The 26,989-nt window shown below is 40.5% G+C and overlaps 1 protein-coding gene across 1 annotated transcript in view; it reads left to right on the forward strand.

Annotated features, from left to right (window-relative positions):
• The window catches only part of GMDS (GDP-mannose 4,6-dehydratase), a 534,521-nt gene that overhangs the window by 235,680 nt on the left and 271,852 nt on the right, over nucleotides 1-26,989 (forward strand). The window contains exon 7 of the mRNA XM_005307071.5: nucleotides 22,303-22,430. Within this exon, the coding sequence (XP_005307128.1) occupies nucleotides 22,303-22,430 (128 nt within the window). The remainder of the gene's footprint in view (nucleotides 1-22,302; nucleotides 22,431-26,989) is intronic.

Raw genomic sequence — 26,989 nt, forward strand, 5'->3', positions numbered from 1 at the left:
ATCCCCTTCTCTGTGTTAAATCTTTGTGAGTTCTGGGATGCTGAAGGGGGGTAAGAGAGTACAGAGATTCTCCTTCCACCAAAAGGCAGGAGAGCAGGATGGATTCATGGTACCAGGGGACGCTGCCACCCTGTGTGTTTGGTGCACCGTAGCCTCCAGTGGGCATGGTCAGCCATTTAGGGGGATGGACAAGTCCCCAGTGCAGTGTGGAAAGAACTGGCTGGAGGAAGCATATGCTGCTGCTTTTCACAGCAGCAGTAAGATGCACTATCTCCCTACGCAGTTTTATCCTGCCCTTGTCGGAGGGCTCTGGAACCTGAGTGTCATTCTGTCTCTCTCTCCCACCGTGGCTCAGGTAAGGAAGGACAGGATTTTATCTTAAACTAAAATAAAGGCATCTTTTCCTTCGTTTTCCTTTAGCTTCTTCAGGACTCTGAACATATTGGGTGGGATTTTCAAAAGGGCCTAAAGCAGATTTTTTTTAAAAACTACCACGGCCAGAAGAGGGACCATTGTGATCATCTAATCTTACCTCCTGTATTACACAGGCCAGAGAACTTCCCCAAAATAATTCCCAGAGCAGATCTTTTACAAAGTCCCAATGACTTCCAATGAAAATCGTAGCCATCGGGCATATGAGACAAAAAATGACACCATTGCTGCCCTTTGTACCTGGCATGGCCTCAGTTAAATGCTAGCATCCTAACTTTAAAAAGAATGTAATTTCACTGAGCACATGCCTGCTTCATTGTTCTTACTACAATCTAATGCATGAGTTGCATAACAGTACCTTTTGTGTTCCAATATTGCATTTTTCTGAGATAATTTGTGTCTTCTTCATCTTGTATTCTTTTTTTCATGCATGTTTAAGAAAAAAGAAACTGTTAATTAGTTGACTTGTTCATAAAACGATGCTATTGAATATGCTCGTCAACTGGGAAATGAGTTTACAATACAAATAGTATATATTTTTCTTTAAACTCTTAAAGTTTCATGTTAAAAATTTGCAGCATATAGTATTACAGTTCATCTTCGTGTTAGCCAGCTTAGTGGCAAGATTCTCCCCACAGGCCAGGCAATTCTTAATAAAAATGTTTAGAACTAGATTGGTGTAATAGCAACTTGCAAAATTGTGAAATAGCTTGATTTCAGCTATTGGTAACAGCGGGCAGATGCTACCTTTCCTTTCCAATCCAGTTAGTGGCCATGCCAGTGTTACTAAAGAACTGGCAACAGTTTTGATCTTGCTAGTGAATCCAAGTAATGCAGCCAAAAGATTGTCAAGAAACTAGCAAACCAATAACTAACAGCTCATTATTTTATTTAGCCTTCTATCTCTTATAGGGATGTCTCGTCATTTCAAGAAGAACATCACAGTTGCACTTAAAGGAAAATTAAACTGTATGTTGTGAAACTATGGGATGAAGTAATTCTGGGTTTGAGTTCATTAGTGTGCTGCAGTTATTGCACAACAACATTTTACTTGCAAGTATGTGCAGTGTCTGCCTTGGAAGCAGTCAGGATGTAGATACCCTTTCTGGGTTTGGTATTACAGTGACATCATCTGGTTTACCATCACATTTGTAGACTATGATAACTCCATGAAGGAACACCACAAAGTAGTGTGGCCTAGTTATTCACTCTTTAAAATAGAGAGTGGGGTGGGGAGAGAGAGTGAGTGTATGGGTGTAATTGCTCTTATTTGGAAAGCTGTAAAAAGAGCTAGTAAGTTCAGTGAAAGTTGCTGTAAATATCGACTGAATCAAGATTCATTGATTTTATTGTTACTAAAGTCAGTCATGTATTTCAAGGTTAATTAAAACTTGCTATCCAACTTATAAGTTGAAGTCAGGGTTCTTTGTTTTTATATTTTTATGAGGGCTACACATTAGTCTTCAAAAAGTTCCAGTATTGCAAGAGGCCCCGAAAGACTTCCTTATCATACTTTTAAATACATTTTTCCTTTAGATTCCTATGGGGGGAACTTAATAGCATTAATATCCAGCTGGATATTATTTATTTAACTTGCTTGTTGGTGCAGAGACAAAATAATTTTGGCTCTGAAAATTGTGGGTGTTTTTTAAATGTGGCTTTTGTCATGTTTGTTGATCCTGTTGTCTGACACAGCTTTCATCTTAATATTTTCTCTGTTGCTTAATTAAAGGAGAAGATGGGGAGAAAAGTTCCCCTTCAGTAACCAAGTGTGAACAAAATCTGTTTAAAAGAAATGCTCCTCACTAGACAGACAGGCAATGTAAATCTGGTTCTAAAACCATGTAACAAGCAATGACACTGAAGAAGAAATCCATCTAAATGCAACACTTTGTGAAATACTAAAAAAAAAAAAAAAAAACCACGAAAAAAAAACCACCCCAACAACCACCACCTTTTCAATATTATTTCAAACACTTATCAAGGATATTATTTACTTATTCTGCACACTTAACAATTTCGCTATTTTCTAATATAATGCTCTTATTTTCTTTTTCCTAATCAGAGTGCATGCTTATTGTGGAATTATTTAAGATCATGTGCAATGACAATTTTAGTAATCTGGTTTCACTGGATTTTATTGTATGTCTTTTTCATATCTGGTCCATTAATATGGAAATTGTTCTCAGACATATGTTGTTTAACTGGATTTACAGTTGTAGATCACATTTATGTTATTTTGTTCTCATTTATTGTATGTCTTTTTCATATCTGGTCCATTAATATGGAAATTGTTCTCAGACATATGTTGTTTAACTGGATTTACAGTTGTAGATCACATTTATGTTGTTTTGTTCTCATTTCCATGGGGTTTCCTGCCATATACTTTTTTTCCAGCAAAAAAAAATCATGAACATCTGCTGACTTATCCAGAGAACCGGATCTTTAATATCTAAATTCACCCCTTGGGGGGGGGAGTTGTTTTGTTTTGTTTTTCACATACAAACTAGGATTTTAAATTGTATTATTTAGTTTGTTTTAACTTGGATTATTTTTAACTAGAAGCAAAGTCACATATACAGTGTGCAAATTTTTTCTGGTACACTTGCCCCTCCCAGCCACTAGAATCCAGACTTTCACCTTTGGCACACTTGACAACCACAGTGGTTCAGATAGGATCCTGAGAATCCATCACCCTTTCATGAGACCACCATATCCCCCCACGTCCTCCTATCTTCCCTCCTTTTCGATAGGGCCATGAATATTGTTCTCATTCTCTGTCTGAAGGGGATGAGGCAAATGGCCCCCTCTGAGGTTAAATGCCATTTGTTGTTCTACAGAGTATGTAGAAGGAATGTTTATGCAGCCACCAGCTGCAAAGAGTTTCTCTTGAACCCTTCAGGGTTTTTTTAATACTTCTCTGCTGATTGGGAAGCTTTATTTTCTACATAATCTGAGCTCTTCTCTTTCATGAACACCATGGGGGAGGGTGGGGGGTTAGGAAATAAAATCCTAATTCTGCGAACCGTTATACACATAAGTGGTCCCATTGAATTCAATGTTTGTAGGATCTGGACCTAACTTGGTATGTATGCATTAATTCAAAGCTTTTCTGGTCATCAGTGAGAGATAAATGATAGTTCAGTTAGGAGATCACATTAGTAATTTCTACATTTGCTATTTAGTATTAATAACATCACTTACATAGTACTCATTCATAGTACCCATTTTCAAAGCACTGTGAATACCTCTGTGCCTAAATGCCACGCTGATTGATGCATTACAGAATTCTTTAGATAAACAGAACACAGTAACATTATAAGGTTAAGAAACTGTCTCCGAAAATTCACAATCCTGTGATTCCTTACTTCTTAAAGCAGAATTCATCGCCTATCTAATGTGACCAAGTTCAAATAAATAGAAAGTATGGATTTAGCTGCCTTATTCTTTTACTCCACAATACTTATTTATTGGGAAAGGCCATAGTTGAATTAAGTCATTCATTTGAAAAAAAAATTCCTGTGTTATGAATAACACCATGGATTTTAATACTTGAAATATTTGAAAAAACTAATGGACTTTTCACATTAATGCTTTCTATTTACATTTTACACTTACATTTTGCTTGGATGAGTCAGCTTTACTTTTGTACATAGTCTGTTTCACTTTTTGGCTCTCATGCATGAATACAACACTACAGTGTTGGTGTTGCAAATGATGTCGGAATATTTTGATCCAAGCAAAAAGCTGTTTTCACTGAAACTAAAATACATTATTGGAATTATTTTTGTTGAGCTGACATTTTGTTAAACATGCTTGGACAAAACATAGATTTGGGCCAAAATCAACATGACAGTTTCAACTTGATTGAGGAAATATGGTGAGTAAAAAACAAACAAAATTCCCATAAAACAAACACAAAAACACCCCTCAAAACATGAAATCAGATTGTTGCACCAGTATTTGTTGGTATTACCTACTTATCATAGGAACCGGGAAAATACAGCATTTTATATCATGAATAATATACTATTTAATGACTCTAATAACATCCAATGAATGTGCTCACGGATATAAGTAGGTAATGGAACTCCTGAGAATCAGTTTTGCTTTTGCTTGGTACATATATACCTATACTACTGACTGTCTTCAAATCCCTCTGCAAACTTATTGTCTGTGCTTTGGTTTATGAGTTGTAAATAAGTTTGCTGGCATATTCTTACCTCCCACCCCTAACACCTCATTTATTAATTGGAAGGTGAGATGTTATGAGAACTGGTTTGTGCAACAGTCTAAAATGTATCTTTAGTGAAAAGTAATTTCTAAGGGTATGTCTACACTACGGGATTAATCCGAATTTATATAATTTGAATTTTGGAAACAGATTGTATAAAGTCGAATGTATGCGGCCACACTAAGCACATTAATTCGGCGGTGTGCGTCCATGTACCGGGGCTAGCGTCGATTTCTGGAGTGTTGCACTGTGGGTAGCTATCCGATAGCTATCCCATGGTTCCCGCAGTCTCCCCCGCCCATTGGAATTCTGGGTTGAGATCCCAGTGCCTGATGGGGCAAAAAACATTGTCGCAGGTGGTTCTGGGTACAGTCTCACCCCTCCCTCCATGAAAGCAATGGCAGACAACCATTTCGCACCTTTTTTCCTGGGTGAACACTGCAGACTCCATACCACAGCAAGCATGGAGCCCGCTCAGCTCAAGACAGCAGTCATGAACATTGTAAAAACCTCGCACGTTCTCGTGCAGTTTATGCTGAGCCAGGACCAGAAAAACGAGGCGAGGAGGAGGCGGCGGCGACGGCAGCACAGCGACAAGCATGATATGGACATGGACACAGAATTCTCTCAAACCGCGGGCCCCGGTGCTTTGGAGATCATGTTGTTAATGGGGCAGGTTCTATCCGTGGAACGCCGATTCTGGGCCCAGGAAACAAGCACAGACTGGTGGGACTGCATAGTGTTGCAGGTGTGGGACGATTCCCAGTGGCTGCGAAACTTTTGCATGTGTAAGGGCACTTTCATGGAACTTTGTGACTTGCTGTCCCCTGCCCTGAAGCGCCAGAATACCAAGATGAGAGCAGCCCTCACAGTTGAGAAGGGAGTGGTGATAGCCCTGTGGAAGCTTGCAATGCCAGACAGCAACCGGTCAGTCGGGAATCAATTTGGAGTGGGCAAATCTACTGTGGGGGCTGCTGTGATGCAAGTAGCCAAAGCAATCACTGAGGTGCTGCTACAAAAGGTAGTGACCCTGGGAAATGTGCAGGTCATAGTGGATGGCTTTGCTGCAATGGGATTCCCTAACTGTGGTGGGGCAATAGATGGAACCCATATCCCTATCTTGGCACCGGAGCACCAGGGTACCCAGTACATAAACCGCAAGGGGTACTTTTTTAATGGTGCTGCAAGCACTTGTGGATCACAAGGGATGTTTCACCAACATCAACGTGGGATGGCCGGGACGGGTTCATGATACTCGCGTCTTCAGGAACACGAATCTGTTTAAACGGCTGCAGCAAGGGACTTACTTCCCGGACCAGAAAATAACCGTTGGGGATGTTGAAATGCCAATAGTTATTCTTGGGGACCCAGCCTACCTCTTAATGCCATGGCTCATGAAGCCATACACAGGCAGCCTGGACAGGCGTCAGGAGCTGTTCAACTACAGGCCGAGCAAGTGCAGAATGGTGGTAGAATGTGCATTTAACCGTTTAAATCGCTGGCGATCGTTACTGACTCGCTCAGATCTCAGCCAAACCAATATCCCCATTGTTATTTCTGCTTGCTGTGTGCTCCACAATCTCTGTGAAAGTAAGGGGGAGACCTTTATGGTGGGGTGGGAGGCTGAGGCAAATCGCTGGCTGCTGATTACGCACAGCCAGATACCAGGGCGATTAGAAGAGCACACCAGGAAGCGCTGCGCATCAGAGAAGCTTTGAAAACCAGTTTCATGACTGGCCAGGCTACAGTGTGAAATTTCTGTTTGTTTCTCCTTCATGAAAACCCGCCCCCTTTATTGACTCATTCTCTGTAAGGAACCCACCCTCCCCCTTCCTCCAGCTTGCTTTCAAAGGAAATAAAGTCACTATCGTTTAAAAATCATTTATTCTTTATTAATTGATTATAAAAAGAGGGAGAGAACCCGGGTGGGGTTTGGGAGGAGGATCGGCGGGAAGGAAAAGGCCACTAAAAAAAGGTTAAAAAAATGGCAGCCTTTTGCTTGGGCTGTCCACTGGGGTGGAATGGGAGGGTGTACGGAGCCTCCCCCTCCGCGTTCTTACACGTCTGGGTGAGGAGGCTAAGGAACATGGTGAGGGGGGAGGGGGGCTATACAGGGGCTGTAGCGGCACTCTGTTATCCTGCTGCCGTTCCTGAAGCTCCACCAGATGCCGGAGCATGTCTGTTTGCTCATGCAGCAGCCGCAGCGTTGCATCCTGCCTCCTCTGATCTTCCTGCCGCCACCTCTCATCTCGAGCGTCTCTCCTCTCCTCACGTTGGTCCCTCCTGTCCTCACGTTCACTGGCTTCTTTCCTATACTTTGAAACCGTGTCCTTCCACTCATTCAGATGAGCTCTTTCACTGCAGGTGGATTCCATGATTTCTGTGAACATCTCGTCTCGCGTCTTCTTTTTCTGACGCCTTATCTGAGATAGCCTTCGGGACGGAGGAGGGAAGCTTGAAAAATTTGCAACTGCTGGAGGGAGGGGAAAAAAGGAGAGAATTTTTTAAAAAGATACATTTTGCAGAACAATGCTTATACTCTTTCATGGTGACCAACACTATTCACATTACATAGCACATGTGATTTCTGTGCAAGGTCGCGTTTTGCCTCTTAATATTGAGTGCCTGTGGCTTTGCTGCTAGAGATCATAGATGCAGGTCTGGGCAACAGAATTCGGCTTGCACGCGGCCATGGTAAGCCATTGTCTTTCGGCTTCTGCGCCCACTTTTCCCACATACCAAGCAAAGCCCGTTGAGTGCTGCGGTTTTCCTGTTAACCTTCAGCAGCAGAAAACAAACTAACTCCCCCCCCATCCAATTCTCTGGATGATCGCTTTATCCCTCCCCCCACCGCGTGGCTGGTATCAGGGAAGATCCCTGCAGGAACCAAACTAACACCCCCCACCCCGCCATGAATTCTCTGGGATGATCGCTTTACCCCTCCCCCCAACGCGTGGCTGGTATCAGGGAAGATCCCTGCTAGCCAAACGCGAAAAGCTCTGGGCCAATTTCCCCCTCCCCCCCGCGCTTGGCTAACTGCAGGGAAGGATTTCTTTTCAGCCACAGGCAAACAGGAACGGCCAGTAGGAACGGCCACCTCTGTCCCCTTAATTAAATTCCCGTATTTCAACCAGGTTACCATGAGCGATATCACTCTCCTGAGGATTACACAGCGAGATAAAGAACGGATGTTGCTTGAATGCCAGCAGACACCGGGACCATATGCTGCCAGGCTTTGTCATGCAATGATACCAGATTACTTGCTGCAAGCATGGCGTGGTCAAGTGTCCTACCATGGAGGACGGAATAAGGCTGCACTGCCCAGAAACCTTGTGGCAAGGCTTTTGGAGTACCTCCAGGAGAGCTTCATGGAGATGTCCCTGGAGGATTTCTGCTCATCCCCAGACACGTTAACAGACTTTTCCAGTAGCTGTACTGGCCGCGAATGCATCCCAAGTCCTCAGGGCAAAGTAATCATTAAAAAACGCTTGCTTTTAAAACAAATTTTATATTTTAAAAGGTAAACTCACCTGAGGTCCCTTCCATGGGGTCATGGTCTTGGATACTGGCTTGGGAGGGTTGGGAGGGTACTTCAGTCAGGCTGAGAAAAAAATCCTGGCTGTTGGGGAGAACGGAGCGCTGGGTGCTCTCCGCAAGCTTGTCGTCCTCCTCCTCCTCCTCTTCCCCGTCCGCAGAATCCTCAGGTGTAGCTGATGAGATTATCCCCACCTCGGAATCCACGGTCAGAGGTGGGGTAGTGGTGGCGGCCCCCCCTAGAACTGCATGCAGCTCGGCGTAGAAGCGGCATGTCCGCGGCTCTGACCCGGAGCGACCGTTTGCCTCTTTTGTTTTTTGATAGGCTTGTCTGAGCTCCCTGACTTTAACGCGGCACTGATCTGAGTCCCTATTGTGGCCTCTCTCCATCATGCCCTTGGAGATTTTTTCAAAAGTTTTGGCATTTCGTCTTTTCGAACGAAGTTCTGCTAGCACTGAATCCTCTCCCCATATAGCGATCAGATCCAGTACCTCCCGTACGGTCCAGGCTGGTGCTCTTTTTCGATTATCGGCCTGCATGGTTACCTGTGCTGATGAGCTGTCTGTGGTCACCTGTGCTCTTCACGCTGGGCAAACAGGAAATAAAATTCAAATGTTCGTGGGGCTTTTCCTGTCTACCTGGCCAGTGCATCCGAGTTCAGATTGCTGTCCAGAGCGGTCACAATGGTGCACTGTGGGATAGCTCCCGGAGGCCAATACCATCAAATTGTGGCCACACTAACCCTAATTCGAAATGACAATATCGATTTTGGCGCTACTCCACTCCTCAGGGTGGAGTACAGAAATCAATTTTAAGAGCCCTTTATTTCTAAATAAATCACTTCGTTGTGTGGACGGGTGCAGGGTTAATTCGATTTAACGCTGCTAAATCCGAATTAAAGTCATAGTGTAGACCAGGCCTTATTCAAGCCTAATTAGAATCTATATTCTTTGCTCCACATATATTTGCAAAATGGTAGTCTTTCTGGCTGGCTGTCTTATCCTGTTCTGTAAATTGCAAAACGAATTCATTGGGGCTTCCGACAGTCACGGGTCCAATGCTAGGGAACACCTAGCAGGCTCGGGGTATTGCATTGCAACAGTGGTCAAATGTATTCTGAGTCGCTCGTATCTCCACTGTGCTGAACAAACACAGCAGAATAAAAGCTTGCTTCCCCTAAAAGCTTCCAATCTAAGGCTTGGCCTATATTTAAAAGCTAGATGGATATAGATATGTCAGTCAGAGGTGTGAAAACACTACTCCCCTGACTGAGATACTCCCCTGACTCAGCCCCCATGAGACACAGCTATGCTGTTGGAAGAATGCTTCCGTCAACGTAGGTAACTTTGTTCTAGAAGGTGGTGTTCCTACACCAATGGAAAAACCCCTTCCATTGATGTAGGCTACGTCTACATTACGGGGCTATGCCGGCAAAGCTACATTGACATAGCTATGCTGGTACAGTCTCCTTGGTGTAGATGCAGGCTTAGGCTTTGATCCTGCAAAGAATTACACAGGTACTTCGCTGATTTCATTGAGATTACCCATTGGCTTGGTCCTACAAGGTGTTAAAGCACTCAGGCCGGATGCCAGTAAAGTATTTAAACACATTTTTAAGTTTAAGCACAGGAGTAGTGCCATTGAAATTAATGGGCTTGTTCATGTGTTTAAAGTTAAGAATAAATTAATAAGAATAAGCCCTAAAACCTCAATCTTGTAATGAAACCAGCTAGCACAGACTGCATTGCCCATGCATAAGCCCATTAACTTCATTGGGATGAAGATGTCTACACTAGCAGATCCAGTTGCAGGATTGATGTTATAAAGGCAAATCAGAGAACAGGTGATGTGGGAGACGAGGTAAAATGTATAAACTAAGCAAACGATAAAAATAGGCACATGACTAGTTACACAGCCATGCTGGTACAAAAACAACAAGGAGTCCGGTGGCACCTTAAGATGCATCTGAAGAAGTGAGGTTTTTTAGCCACGAAAGCTTATGCCCAAATAAATCTGTTAGTTTTTAAGGTGCCACCAGACTCCTTGTTGTTTTTGTGGATACAGACTAACACGGCTACCCCCTGATGCTGGTAGTCTCTTTCTATTTAACTCTGCCTGCTCCATTGCTTACAAATATTTTTAATCCTAGTCTTTTTTATTTATATCCTTTTTTCTGTTTTTAAATTTGCATTTCACCCTGCCCATAAGACAGGAGTGTGTGTGTGTGTGTGTGTGTGTGTGTGTGAGTGAGAGAGAGAGAGAGAGAGAGAGAGAGTGTGCATGCATGCATACATACATTTATGTAAAAAAATTTGCTGTGGGTATAAATTCTTCATTCCCTTATTTTAAATATATCTCCCTTTATTTAAACCTTGGAAATCCATATTTTTGGCTGCAGCATCACCCCTTTCCCACTTCATAACCCCTGGTTCCAGCCCCATGCCCATCATCCTAATTTCTCTCCTAAAATTGGAGATAAGCATCATGTACTGTGGGGCGGGGAAATGTTGATATCCCAGGCCACTGGGATGTGTGAAGGTTAGTGGTTGTTCCCCATGGAGGGCATGGGGAAGAGGGGCTGTCAAGTCATGCCCCTCCCCAAGTCTGGAACTGGGTAGAGACTTTTTGAAGTTCCCTTTTGGGAGGAGGGAAGTTCCTGGTGCTCATACGGCTCCGTAGAGTGAGGAACTGGGTTTGGTTGTCCACTGCTGCCTCCTGTGTAATACCATAGAGCTCACATGCCTACTAGCCCTGACCTGTGAGGAAAAAGTGGGGAACAGATGAACTTCTCTGTGCTTGGAGGACTGCACCCATGTGGAAGCAGCAAGGATGCAACAGGCTGGGAGCAGCTGGAGGGACATAAACTTGCCACTAGCCATGGAGTTTCCATGCAAAAAGATAACACAGAACTGAGCCATATTACCCTTTCTCTGCCCCCTCTTCCTACCCAAGGATGGTTCCTCAAGCAGCTGTAGCCAGAAGATGCCCTTGTATCTGAGTTCCAATAGAAGCAAATTGCCAGAGACCAAAGGACTGCCATTGTCCCCAAAGCTAGTGCAGGATCCTTTCCGCCTGTGGACTGGAACCTCTAGCTCATTATGTGGGGAGAACCGATGCCTCCTGGAGGGATTTGGGGAAAATTTCAAGAGAATTTTCCAAAGAAGGGTGTGATGAAGGCTATGATTATTTTCATTGATAGCTTTGCATGAAACACTGCAGCTGCTTAAACATGAATTGAAAATAGGTGTAAGAAAGGTGAAGAATCCGGGTGGGATGCAAGCAACATATGAATCAAGAAACTCATAAATAAATACAGAGCCAAACTCTTAATAGATGTTTTCCATATCATAACAATTGCCATAGTGTTTACTCACAGGCACAAAATACTTAGATGCTCTCCTTAATCTTTAATTATTATTGCCCTCTGAGCTTGACCTCTCTTGAAGTGTTTTATAAACAATTTAAAGAATAAATGAAGTATTAGAAACAGTTATTATAGGGGAAGCAAAGTTATTTGCTTTCCTTGGGTGAAAAGATATCATTTATAAAGGCCTGATTACACTCATCTGTTTTCTGGGTAGCCCGTAAGTTTACTTTACCACGGCAAGAGAGAATAACAGAGAAATTGTGTCATGGGAGCCAAGTAAGATATTGTAGCGGTAGGAAATCCAATTGCCTTGTTTTACAGCCATTTGTCTTGTCCACAGTCTCTGTCGAATGACAGTTTGGATCAAAAGCCTTTAAAAGGTTTTCCTGCTTCACAGTAATGAGAACAACAGAGACTTTTATATTGTAGGAGGTTCTTACTGGGCCTTTCCTGCTTTAACATGGCTACCTGCCAGTGCATTTTTTATTAAAAGCTGCTTCGCGTAATAAATTATATGAAGTGGCTCTGCCTGGCTGCTTGACTGTCACTAAGGTTATGAGTCAAAAAAGGGGGCTGTTACAGAAGGTCCTATTCAAAGAAGCTTAACTAAGAAAGCTGTCAAAAAGAACAATAACAGCCAGCTTTGTATTTCAAACCTATTCTTGTAAGGATGCATGTCTATACCGAAAATAAAATACTGTGGAATGTGGGATTTATATATTTTTTTTCACTTAATTTTAACAAATGGGCCAGTCTCTCCTTTTGTTTACACGGGTAGAAACCAGGAATGACTCCATTGTAATTGATGGGATACACGGGTGTAAAACCCACATACCTAAGATCAGAATCAGGGCTATTGTTTCTAATTCTAGTAAAGAGAAGTGATTTCCAGGAGGGAAAGACCTAAGCATTTTAGAAGTCCCCATGTGATGCTGAGGGCCTTGCAATATTCTCACCTGCACTTTGTGCTTCTGGCAGGCAGAGAGGAAATAAGACTAAATGGGGCCAGGAATCATCAAAACAACAGGGCCTGTTGGCTCCAAAGCAGCTGGGGTTGTGGGGGAGATGTCTGCTCCTCCTCTCTCATGTGGCTTTTTCTGTCTTCCTTCCTAACTCCCAGCCAGGCAGACAGAGTGGAGCAACAGGGAAGGGGACAGAATGGCAGCAGCTGCCTGTTAAGAGCAACAGCCCTCAGTGATCTTTAGTGATTGGAACAGCACATAGTCACACCAACCACTCACCAACCACAGCTCTGAAGCTCCTGTGGCAGCATGTCCCACTGTAGCGTGTTTGACTGTTCCCCAGAACAGAGATGAGGGAGAGTCACGGCCGTTTTCATAATCAGTGCTCGACTGCTGTACCTTCACTTCCTACTGCTGCTGGTTGAAATAAGTGAAGGTGAGGGTGGGAATGTAACGGCATATCATTACTTTTAGGAAGATGTATAATATAATTTGCTTTTCCAGTTCTAACCCAGTGCTTAAATAGTCCTAAATTTTTACATTCACCTGTTTGGAATGTACAGTGCACTCTGTATGTAAACGTGCTGTGCAGTACCCCTGAAAGTGTTAAGAACAAAATGTGGGACAAAGTGTGGGTCACAAACTCAAAACAGAGGGACATAAGGAAAATGATACTGTAGGGACTTTAAAATGATCTTTCCTGAATCAGAATTTCTGGGAGCAGATTCTCCGACCATTTTATTTAGAATTGGAGGTGCCTGTGATGAGAGATAGATTTTACTCTGGCACGAGGGAGGTCCCTTGTCATGAGATGATATATAAGGGTTATGCATGTAAGTTTCAAGCCCTCATGCTTCCATACTGTGCAACATTTCAGAGCCTGGAGAAAAACAGAGTGTAGCTGTTTTACAATAACAACTGTGGATTTTCTCTGTTTATCTCCATTCAGTGGGATGGCTATTAAGTCCTTTTTGTTTATTCTTTGATAAACCCTGGGTCTTCTCTGGACTTGTCTGTCCTTTAACTCCAAATCAGGTGCAACTGTGAATAATATCTGAAAGAAAATGTATTAAATGGTGGGCAGAGTGAACTTTTTTTAAAGACTCACTGATGAATAATTGCCAAAAGGTGGTAGTTACAGTATCCCCAACAAATGCACATTATGAATGGTCCTCTTTTAAGCCCCAAATTCCTTTAAACTTGCCTGTTGGGTTTTGAGTACCTGCAGTTAACTAGTGTTGCTTTTGGCAGGGCTTGGTGAGCAAACGAGGCATAATCTCTCTGATCTCAGTAGTCTGGTCAGTCAGCCATGACATTCTCAGTGTCTTTTCTTTCTACACCCTGTCTGAACAGAGCCATAGCCCAGGCAGCTCTCAGTGGGGTTGCCAAAGATTACCACGTGCAATGGAGCAGCAGATGGCAGGAGAGTGGAAAATATTCAGCCTCCAAGGGTTGGGTTCATGTGGGGTTCAGGGTTAAATTTGAATGATTTTTCTCCCCCTCCAAACTGCCCATTGAGAACATTTGACTCTTAACTGCAACTTGGAAGCCCTGTAAAATGCAGGAGTCTGGTTTAGGGAGTGGAGTGGGTTCTAGATTAGAACTGGAATCAGAAGTTTATATGCTCAGTGAGCACAAAAGTTGTTGTTGCTTTCTCTTTAATCCTAATTCAGCAGTGTCTATAAGAGAATATAAATGTAAAATACACGAAAAGAACATTTAAGGGGGCAAAGTCAAGCACTCAAAAGTTAGGAAATTAAGGTTGCCTGAGCAACCTGAGTTGAGCCCACTCGTGTGTATGTTTTATGATATACTCTTTAGTTACACAATAATATACTATTTTTCGACAGGACCCCTCCCTCATTTAGTGCACAGGATGGTGCTCACTTAGTAAGTATTTTTTTTTATCCTTATTGTGTGGCCCCTGGCCTTATTTACTGCACAGTATTCAAACCCTGCTCTGAAAACAGGATTATTAATTTCTTCATGGACTTTTTCTCATGCTGTTCATCACTGTAGTATCTGAGTGCATCACAGATGTTAATGAATTTATTTTCACAACACCTCTGTAAGATGACGGGATACTGTATTATCTCCATTTTACAGATGGGGAACTGAGGCCCAGAGAATAAATTCAAAAGTGTACACTAGTTTTGGATGCCCAATTTAAGACACCTGGGGACCTGATTTTTCAGAGTACTGAGCATTATATAGCACTTTATATGCAAAAAGCACAGCTCTCATTGACTTCAGTTGGAGTTGTGAGTGCTCAGCCCTTCTGCAGATCAGACCCCAGGGTCTGAAGTCCAGCACCCAGAAAAAGAGGAACACACAAATAGTGAAAATTTTGTTTTAGTGACTTACCCAGCATCACATAGGAACTCTGTGGCAGAGGCAGAGATAAATGCTGCTCTGGAGAGCTGGGTTCTAACTATTTTAACCAAATTCTCCTTTCTCTTCCTGCAATCCCCTGCCTCCTTCACTATGCACCTTCCAGCTTCTTAAAGAAATAAATCAAGGGTCCTGCAGACAATAGCTTCCTTCACTACACGACCCTGATTCATCTACGAAGCAGGTCCATCCTGTGCACTGATGAGACATGGGTCCTGTGGGAAAAAATAGTTTGCAATTAAAGACTGGACCTGCTCTGGGGATGTATCATAAAACTATATCATAATACGTATAAACAAAGGGGCTGGATTAAGGTTAATTCCGGCATTTCCTAATTATTGCATGCTTGACTTCGCACACTTAATGTTGTTAATATAATATATATATATATATATATATATATATACACACACACACATATATAATATTTTAATTAAAAAATTATTTAAGGATCTGACTTACTAGGACAAAGCCAAATTATGCATTTCCTGGCTAACTTTCTGTCCTTAATTCACACCATTGTGCTTAAGTTTTGTAGTGGTCTCAAAACAGTGGGTGATCTTGATTGTCTCTTCTGTCCTTATAGGATATGTAGTCTGACTTAAATGGGAAACATCAAAAAAACAGGATAATGCTGTAGTTCAGGAGTCCACAAGGAAAGAAGCATTCTGAAGAATATTGACTATACAGCAGTAGTTAGGCACAGCAGTTTGAATTATGGACCAAATGGAAATGTCCCTCAGATGCTTTTCCTTTGGCATTTAATCAAATTCTTTTTATTTTTGTGCAACTGATTTGTATTCTTTCTTTCTCTCTCTTTCTTATTCAAAGTTATAATGTCAATGGAACTTTTTTTATATCAGTTGTGTAACACATTCACTTTCGACTTTATGGGCCAGATTCTCTGCTGATATAAATTGGTACGGCTACATTGACATCAGTGGCTCTAATTTCTGTCTGCAGAGAACTGGGTCCTGTACATTTATCAAGTCTCATTTAAAGGGACATTCATGCACAAGCTCATATACAATAAGTGCAGCAAGACATGTTTCCGGTTACATCATAGTAGTTCAACAGGTCATTTGAACCTGATACAATTTCAGAGGAAATTTTACAGTACTGTAGAAACTCCCACTGAAAAAAAAGTACTTTTCAATAAAATGCTGCAATTTTAATCTGTGTTAAAACATTCTTCTAAGTCAGTGGTTTTCAACCTTTTTTCACTTGTGCACCCCTAAAAATTCTCCGAGTGGATGTGCGGAGCCCTTTGGAAATCTTAGACATAGTCTGCAGCCCCCAAGGGTCCACAGACCACTGGTTGAAAATCGCTGTTCTAAGGAACAAGGATAGGTTACGCACAGTGTTTGTGCATTTTCTGCTTTAAAATGAAGATAATAGCTATAGTTACCAACTGATACTGAGAATTAAGGTTCTAAATGGTTAAACCATTTTTAGCTAGACCCTGACAAAAACACTGGAAACCAGCACACACATTTTTAACTGCTCTGTCACTGAAAAATCTGTTTCATTGAGTTTGATTTTGAGGACAACTTGTATACAGAATGTGATAGTTCTAAACAATTTAAAACACATGCACTGAATTCTTGGAACTAACAATGTTGCTTTGCACAAATCTTTTAGTCCAGTAACTTAAATGATTATTAATTGACAGCGTATGAGCCAGGTGGGAATGGAGTTGCAGGACATCTCACCCAATGCTGTTTCAATGTCCTTCACGAGGGACAGTCATGGTGCATTGCATTTGAGGTAGCTCAGGGATTTCTCCCCCACATTGCTCTGTTAAGAAGGAGGTGGGGTTATGCTTCTGCTGCACACCAGTCCACAGAACCAAAAGGACAGTCCAGCCGACTTGTTCAGCCTGGATGCCGGGACCTCAGAAGGGACAGTCTGTACTTGTGCAGCTAATGGCAGCTTCATACCACCCTCAGTGCAGGGCAGTGCCTAAATGACAGCCCTTTGGATGGGAGAGTGCACATGGGTGTGGTTCTTCCTCAGAATCTCAAAAGGGCTGGTATGCTGTTCTTCTGCACTGATCCTGGATCCTCCACGATCCCTCTCCTACCCTATGACAGTGCCATTCTTATGAAGCCATCCTGCCATGGCCTCTCTTGACTGCAGCTTCTCCAAGAACCCCATAAACAGAGGGTGGTCCATGAAAACTGCAATGCAGGTTCCAAACTATAATACTGAGCTTTAAGGCTTCCCAGGCATGTTGTGAGTTCAGGGACACCTCTACCAAGGAACTCTACTCTGCTTAAGCAATGTATGAGACTACTCATCATATGCTTACAGTTAAGCATGAGAGTGTTTTGTTGGGTCATGGCCTAACTTAGCTGTTTGCTTCAACATCAATAATATAATTTTAAAGAAAAATTAGGGTTTAAAAAAGTGTTTGATCAAATCACCTATAGAATATGAAATGAAGTTTGTTTTAAAAAATCAGTAGTTTGGTGGAAAAGGGTGAGCCTGCAGTAAGAGAAACACTGCTCTGATTATCTAAGTCAGGGGTCGGCAACCTTTCAGATAGTGGTGTGCCGAGTCTCCATTTATTCACTCTAATTTAAGGTTTTGCGTGCCAGTAATACATTTTAACGTTTTTAGAAGGTCTCTTTCTATACGTCTATAATATATAACTAAACTATTGTTGTATGTAAAGTAAATAAGGTTTTTAAAATGTTTAAGAAACTTCATTTAAAATTAAATTATAATGTAGAGCCCCCCGGACCGGTGGCCAGGACCCGGGCAGTGAGTGCCACTGAAAATCAGTTCACGTGCCGCCTTTGGCACGCGTGCCATAGGTTGTCTACCCCTGATCTAAGTGCTTTTAACAGCATACGATAAACTTGGAACAGAAGTACACTTTTACATTTTAATGATGAAAACAATGTTCAATTTTTTTTCTCTAAAAGAATTCTTTTATGTCTGCCATGTCCCTGTCCAGGACATATTTCCCAAGAGAAAAAAATATTTTAATTAGTGAAGAAAAATTATATAGAGAACATGTACTGAAATAACATTTTTGTTGCCAGTGATGATTATTGGTGTATTTCTGTGTCCTTTTAATAAATCTGTATGCTAGGATTTAACTTTTGTGCCCACCACAGAATACTGTAAATCCTACCTTTGGAAAATATAATAATTTTGTATTTATTACAAACAGTCCTTCAGATTGTTCGCTGATTAGATGCAACTTTTCACAGTGATTTACACAGTGCTGCTATTCTGTATGGATAGAAAATATTCTGTCATTGTTTTACTTGGAGTTAAATCCTTTGGTCATTTTGAATGCAAAACAAGCTTTAAATACAGCTTAACTCCTAGAACACTGAGACAAATATCCATGTCCGTTGTGAGCTGAGGGAGGGCCACAACTGGATTGTGAACTGAGGGATGGAGGGAGATAAATGGGAGGAACTTTTTTTCCTTGAAATTTCTCACAGTGCTACCATAAAAGCAGCTCCACTGTTGAAGATAATGGCAGAAGTATTAGTGCGGAAAAGATTGTCAGCCAATGGCATGTTAGCTGCTTCATCATCAACATATCTCAGAGCCAATCTGGATGATGGAGTGGTTAAAATCCCACCAGCCACCTTGTGCTCAGTCTATACTTATGCTCCTACTGTTTCTCTTACCAGTGAGGCAGCTCTGGTAATAGCAATGGTGAGAAATTTTAGGGGGGAAAGGCTACTGCAGATATAACCTTAGAGAGTCCTGAAGATCTCTTAAGGAAGAAAGAAGCTAACGATTTCTGTGCCACAGCCCTTATTTTATTTTTAGCTATATAAAGATATCTATAGAGCTACATGTAAATCTATAGATAGAATCACTCCTAAGCAGCAAGACATAATGTCTGCCAAGTTTCAGGCCAAAGCAAATTTATATAGCCAAATTATAAACCCTAGAAATAGGGCTTTATAGTGGAATTGCTGTCATAACGTTAACTACTGTGTATGGCTGTAGTGGGCGTCAGTTTAAGTTCTAGTTTTGATGTGCAGTTAATGGCATGAGATCAATCATGAAGTATAATAGGATATTTTAAGATATTACATTTGAAGAGAATTGGTATTTAAACATTATCTATGAACCACGTCATTTTAATGCCTCTGAAACATCATTCAGTCCTTGGTACAGAATCGCATGAAAAAATTCCTGATCACATTTCTCAAAATGAACAGCAGCTTAGGTTTCATTAGCTGCTTTTTATGTGATATTTCGAGTAAGAGAACTGAAATATTTCTACTGAACGGTTAGCAGAATAGTCCTATAAAATAGCATTTCCGATTTTTTATCTTGAGCCTCTCTAATCCTTCATTTCTGCCTTTGGGGGTATATTCTGTTTGTGTTTAGAAGAAATTTTTGAACATAATTTCTGTAGCAAGAAAAGTAGTAAATACTCTTTGTCTTGTTGCACCTAACCACTAATGACTGATTGTATTGGTTGCCAGTGATACCTCTCCCATTTCCCAGGTAGTATTGATTGTACTTGAATACTATGTTAACTTGATTACTCAGAACAATTTTTCCCCAAAACATTTGTTTTTTATGTTCCCTCAGGAGATAATAATTCCAAAACTGAAGCTGTCATTCTTTAGCCGCCTAGTTCAACACAGTAAAGCTTGCTGCAATACAGATGATGATTATAACTCTCACTGCTGATACAGAGAATGGGAATGTGGTGCTGAAAACTGCTAGTTTTACTCCCTTGCAGTTTAAAACCTAAGACTGGATACTTTAACTCTGTCCTTGGAAAAAGACTTTAGTGCTGAAAGTGCCTCTTGTGTTCATGGAGGAAGTATAACCTACTTTCAATGCAAAATGATAAACCTTAGAGTAGTGCTTAATAGTTTTGGCTAGTAGTTAAAATAAATTCCACTTTTACAAATAATAAGAATACACGTGAAGATCTCAAAGCACCTTACTAACATTAAATAAGATGCAGAATACGCTGGGTGAAATCCTGGCCCCATCCATGTTGGTGGGAGTTTTGCCACCGACATTAGTGAAGTGAGATTTGTTAGTCTAAGGTGCCACAAGTACTCCTCGTTCTTTTTATTAGTGAAGTGCATCACCCATACTCATTTTGCAGATAACAAGCCAATGCACAGAGGAGTTACAGTACATAGCTTTTTCAAGACTGCAGTAATATTTCCTGCAATGAGCTACATATAGGTGTTTGTCTGCATGAGCTCATAACAGTATTGGGCCTAAGAGCAGAATTAGACCCAAAGTGTCCTAATCAGGATTCCTTGCTTTATTTTCTAGACCACTGTCTCTTCCATTATCCCACATTGCCATCAAAAGGAAGGAAGTTTCATTTTTTATAATTCTAGTCCATGTGCTTAGATTTAGTTTCTGAATTTTTTAAATTTCAGCTAATGTGTAACATTTTGATTTATTAACAAATTTTAATTATAATGAATTGTTCTGTTGATTATTACTGATTGTATCATTCTGATGCACCCAGAACAGCAATTCTGAAGCTCAAGGAAATTGAAGCAAGATCCCATGTAGGTGGTCTTCAAAACATGTAATAACCATGAACCAGTTAGTCAGCAACAGTGTGAACAAAACATAACAGTCCATATGGCAGGCGCTGAGTAACTGCACACACCCAGCGCTATGTGTGTACACACACGCGCGCACACACACAAACTGGAACACTGAGTTCAGGGAGCATGAAACGAGCATAACAGGAAGTAATAAAGCAAGAAGGCAGCACGCACACATCAGTCATCACATTGACTTTTCAAACATATGTATTAAAAAATATCACTTCAGGACTAGATTTTTCCAAAGTGCATTTGCACTTGGGTGCATTGCCCAAACCTTCCAATGTGCATGCATGCCCACACTCGTTTGCATATGCAAGTAAGCATGTTTGTGTTCACACATCAGAGTTTACACACAAACAGGTTGGGGGCACACATTTTGCGTGCACAGTCTTTTGAAAATCTGACTCTGTGTCAAACTGTGCAGTGGTCTGCTACATATATAGTTGCTTTTCCAGAGAATATAAAAACTGTAATCACAGAAGATTCCCTAAAAATTTAAAATAATTAGTAAACCAGAATGTCATTTAGTCTTTAACATTTGACAGACTAAAGCAAAATATCTCTGAATCCTTTTGATAAATCTGATCTGAGGGACTTTAATTTTTCAATTCTTATGATGCTCATGGTACAAAAGAAATAATCCCATTTTTTACTTTGTGGGACAGTCAAACAGCACACAAGCAGTATCTATGGTTTTCTTATTTTGTGTGACAGAAGGTTTTGGTTTGGAATATGCAATATATATCATGCAGTAAGTCCAAAGAAACACCATTTCTAAGACAAACTATAGAAAATGTACAGGTAGATCTCATAAGAGCTGTTTTGTATCATGAATATGTCTAGGTGTAGACACACTGATTTCCTTCCAGTCTTTTAGTTATGAGCAATCCTTTATTCAAATGGAAACAACAAACCAATAATCATTTTAGAAAGAGAAATGATTATGCTCCATAGTATTAATGTAGTGCATTAGGGTACTAATATCATTGAGCTTGTTTAGCCTGACTTTGAGTCCCCAGTACTGGTTCTGTTAACTTTCTTTTTTGGAGCAAACAGTTGCTCAGTGATTTTTTATTAGTATAGAAGTCATAGTCTTAGTATTATAGTATCTAAAGAACTATGTTGTGATGCAAAGATATGAAAAGCCAAATGTAATTTGAAACAACTCTACAAGGAGAAGGCACAGGATTGTGAATTTTGCAATCAAATATGTAGAACCAAGCTATTTGTGGTATGGTATAGCAGTGTGCAATTCCCAAATGGTAGAGTTTATTATCACTGTGTCAATGTCTTACTCAAATGTGGAGACAGAGAATCCCAAATTAGTCAATTTATTCTTCTTTTCTAGTTAACCAGTAAAACCTTTTGAAGAAAGTTTAAATTTCGGATGGTCTCACCAGCAGCTTTACTAAGAGACAATTTATTTATTTATTTTAAGATGAGGATGGTCTTAGATGCCTGTCTTCCATTCTTTATGTAACCTTTTGCATTTTGTGTTTAGAAACTGACATTCCAATTGATTTTCATTGGCCTTCTGCCTGGGTTGAATACTGAGGCAGCAAATTAGGAATGCTTCAGAAGTCCCACAAACAAAGACGTTTGCTGTGAAAGTGGAGATAATGTGACACTTATATTTCGAGCTTCTTAGCTTACTCAAATGATAAATGATGATATGGTTTAGGTAGTGTGGGGGGGGGGAGGCGGTTACAGACTGAAAGAAGTTGCTGTGAGCTTAGCTTTGGGATTCCACTAGGAGACAGTTATCCATCATGTGACTATGCTGATAATATCTTTTATCTCTATTTCAGGGGCTAACTTTGTGACTCGAAAAATTAGCCGATCAGTAGCTAAGATTCACCTCGGACAGATGGAATATTTCAGTTTGGGCAATCTGGATGCTAAAAGAGACTGGGGCCATGCCAAAGACTACGTTGAGGTAGGTTATTGGCCGTGTGCCCTTTTTGAAACAATGCCATTGATCTGTTTAATGCAATAACTTCAGTGAAAATGCATGACCTACAGAGGGGTATCTCATGAATTTTTACCCACAGAGGCCTGTTAACTTAGTGTTGCTCTCAGTTTCAGACTAGGGAGTTCAGTAACATAGTGGGCTACCCCAGCCATGACCTGAACAGAAAAATAAATCTTTAGGTTTACATTCCTTTACTGAATTCCTCTGGGAGGGGTCTATAAACTGGAACTATTTTAAAGAGTTTTTCTCCGATTGTTTCTGCGAACTTTTATGTCCAACATTAAGATCATAGCAAGATGCAGTGAAACCTGACTTTAAAGACCTCACTGCAGGCTGGCGGCCTTTTACTGTGACGGGGCAAAAACACCATTAATGCTGACAATCAAAGGTCTGGTTGGTTCTGCTTCAGAAGGAAGCTTCACATTGATATTATGATGTCACGTATGTGTCTATAGCTATTTACTTTTTCAGATGTTTTTGTTAGTCAAAATTGTTTAATTCTATTCTATGCATATACTTTTGTTTTAAAAAAAATCTGCATTGTATTACAAGAAACATGAATGACCACATCAGAAATATTATTGTTTTCTCAGGAGAACATTGTCCCCATTTTGCCTCTCAAAGATTTCCTGTGGTCATTGGGCTATTTCTGGCTTTTAATCATTTCTCTCTGGGAAACCAGATCTGGCTTCCATATTCATTGGTGCGATTCAAAAAGAAGATCGTTGTTTGTGTTTCTTAAATTACAAAGTTAATACCAAAATAGCACCCTTAATTCTTTGGTTTTTTATTAATTTTTGAGCTTTTTGACCTTGACTTAAGCAATTAAAAGAAGCCACCAGTAAGACTAAAATAGATTAGCAATTTAAATATTGTCTTGTGAGGAAATCATGGTACCTTACCAACCCTCTTGATGATGACGATAAAAATGGGGGAAAACATTATATATGCATCCAAGCCATTACCTCGGGTGAGTGGAGAAGTAGAATTTGGCCAGCTGGACTGTAAAGTTGGGCCCCAGTTCTGCAATGCATATGCCTGCTAGGAGTCCTTGATGTTGGTATGCTATTTCATGTGAGTAAGAGTCTATCTGCTTGGATATCATTTTCTGTTTGGGACCTTAGCATGGTTAATTAACCCGGGAAATCTTCCTGATATATTTTCCAGATATAATTTAAAATAATTTTTATACACAACATTTTATAGCAGATAGAAAATTATTAACAAAATCTATGGGACAAAGCATCTCAGCTCTGTTATTTGTAAGTAAAACATAACTTTCCACAATTAACAAGCTTTTCATTTTTTAAAATAAAAATGGCATAAAACAGAAATTAGCATCAGAACATTAAAACAGTTATTAGAGTAAAATATCCAAAGAAAAATATATAAATTGAGTTTCAATCTGACTATTCAGGACTGAATTCCACTCTCTTCTATACTCGTATAAATCCAGAAGAATTCTATTGTACTCAGTAGGCCAAATCCTGGTCCTGCTGAAATCAATAGCAAGACTCTTTGTGTTTAATGGAGCAAGGTTGGGTGCAGTGACTCAGTGGTTTCACTAAGGGCACAGGTTGGTCTACATTCATCAAATTCTACCTAGGATGACCTATGTGCAAACCTTTAAAAAAAAACAAAAAGCTAAAAAAACAAAACCCCTCATCTTATTCAGCAAAACCACCTGATAGAAAGTTCTCAGCTGGAGTCTCCATCAAGGACACACGGTGGTAATGTAAGCGGCATTCCAGATCTTTCATTCATATGTTTTTGGGGCTGTTCCAAAATCTTCTGGAAAGAATTTCTCACTAGGATAGAATTCATCTTGAGTATCTCATTAGCGGGATCCCTTTGCCTAATGGGAGACTTATTAGTTCTTCTCTAAATATATTTAAAATATGGTTACTTCCATTCTTATAATGGCTAAAAAAGAGAATAACTTTAAAATAGAAATAAACTATTCCAGGCTTTAATGGACTAGATATTTAACATCATTAGAATAAATATGCTGTATAATGTTAGAAAGAATGATCATATTTATAAGCATTGTGTGAGATTCCTTAAATGTACAATTGAATACATTCAGATCAATAGTATCCTCTCTATATTTAATTTTAAATCCCATTGATGCTAATATGAGTAATGTATGCCTGTAGGGTAGACCCCATGATGTCTTTTCTTTCTCTTTACTTCTTGATTAGGAATAATAATAATAATAAAACTATGAATACATTCATACTTGTTTTATAAAATATTATGGGTTAAATCCTGGTCCCACTTCAATCTGTGGGACAGATTTCATCCTATATTTACTGATGTGGGTATTGGTACGAAGTGTTGTCTAGTAATCAGAGGCTAGGACTAGGAGTCAGGACTCTTGAGTTCTAATTGCAGGTATGCTACTGATCTTACATTATGATCTTGTGTAAGTTACTTCCCAATTCAGTAAAGTATTTAAGCACATGCCTAAATTGAAACATGTAGCTGTCCCATTGAGGTGGGACTACTCACATGCTTAAAAATTAGGCACATGGTGAAATACCTTGTTGAATCAGAGCGTAACTTGTAGACGTTTTTAAAAAGGTTTAAGAAAAAACTAATGTGGGGGGGGGGTGTTTTTGTTTGTTTATAATTTCACCAGTATTGGTTGGTACTTAAACTTCCACCTGCAGTGATTGCAAATCAGACGTTGGAGCATTGTGCTATGGATGAAAACCTGAAAATGTAATTTGTTCGAAAAAAGAGTGTAACTCCTTCATCTAGTTTTATTGTCCAAACAGAGCAAAACACAAGTAAGAGCAAATAGTGAAAAGTAAATGTGATTTTTTTAAATGTCAGTTTTCAACTAAAATATTAGTGATAGATACAAAATGTTTTTAAAACATCTGATTTTTAACTTGTAATTGACCCTTTTAATTACAATGAAGTTAATATTTGTCTGAATGTAAATTGGTGGGAGGAATTTCGGATTATATTATGAATAGCAATCAATACCACCAAGTGGGGGAAGGAGGGGAAGTAATATTTCAACACTGTTGATGTATGAATCTTCTGTGTGCTGTTTTGTTTTGCGAGGTTAATTTATGCCTTTTATTTTATGCAGAACGTTACAATAAACCATCTGCTAGATATTTTCAAACACTAGTACAATAGTAAGCACTTAACAGTCTATGACTCATTCCTATACCATGTGAAAAACACAACGCATTATACAAATTTCCTCTCACCGCCACCCCCAGAGAGTCTTAATTTAAATTAATTCAGGTTCTCACAAACATTTAACTTAGAGCGCCGAGAAAGTACCCATCAATCCATTGCTAACTTTTTATTTCCCAGCCGCCAAATACTGTTAACTCTAAAATCATGAAGGGATATAGGCAAGTGAAACCTTAAAGAAGTCTCATTGTATGGGAAGTGAGAGACATGTTTATTTGTAAAGTTGCAATAGGATATTCTGCAAATAGAACACAACCTCGTTGTAAAGCTGCCCTAGAGAGAAAGTGAGTTCGCCTTTTCCAAGAAGTTCTACAATGGAGCTTTCCCCTCCTCTCTTATAACCCCTTTGGCATAGTGTTCTGGGGCTGGGCAGTGCAGCGCAAAGTTAAATGTTGCGCAGGCAGGAGAGGTGCAGAGAAGAAAAGCACTCCAATCGGACAGAGCTAACTACCCAACTCCAGTGTCACCGACCTAGTTGCGTTCCCCCAGTTGGACACTCTGTAGACTTCTATGAATGGATCCAAATACTGAATCCCACATACCCTTTACTTCCTGGGCCTGGGCAGAGTTTAGGTATGGTTCCTGACTTTGGGTCTCTAGGCATGTACTCTAGATGTAGACCTCATGTCTGATGCTTGTTTTGGCAATGGGGACTCCACAGTCCAATTGCTTAGGCTCTGAAACTATTGCTATGCCTCCTCAGCACTCGTATGTTTTCCCCAGAATCCGATCGAAGGGTTACAATTTACCTCTTCACAGGGGCATGTGATAGTGAAAGTAAACAGATTTTGCAAAGGATTCTGTAACACCATTGCTCTATACTTAGGTAGCATGAGAAATACACAGTCCTATATAAAATAATAATCACACCTATACACATTGCCCTGCCTCAGGTCCACTCTGGAGAGTTCGTTGAGTTGGGCAGAGTCTTCTGCAGTGTCCAGGATCCTTCCCCTGCAACATATGACTTCTCTTTAGAATGTGGACTCTTTCTTGCTCCACTAGCTTTCTCTGACCTTGGCTGGTCCCTCAGTTAAACCAGGCCCCCACTGCTACTAAAGCATACCCATTTCTTCTTCTCTCCTGCCCAAATCTTCCTGTCCCTTGAAAAGCCTTCATTCTTTGTTCCTCCTGTGAATCCTTTTTTAAACCCCTGCACCGTCTCTTTGTCCTGCTTGGGAATTTTCCACTCTCTGCTTCCCCATCCCTGTAAACAAGGTGGAGAGACTAGCTTCAGCCAAGCTCTGTCACATAGCCATTGTTCGGTCCCCACTGCAGTTGTAGCCATTTTTCCTGGTCTGGTAGGT

The sequence above is a fragment of the Chrysemys picta genome, chromosome 2, assembly GCF_011386835.1.
Source record: "Chrysemys picta bellii isolate R12L10 chromosome 2, ASM1138683v2, whole genome shotgun sequence".
Taxonomy (NCBI): Eukaryota; Metazoa; Chordata; order Testudines; family Emydidae; genus Chrysemys; species Chrysemys picta.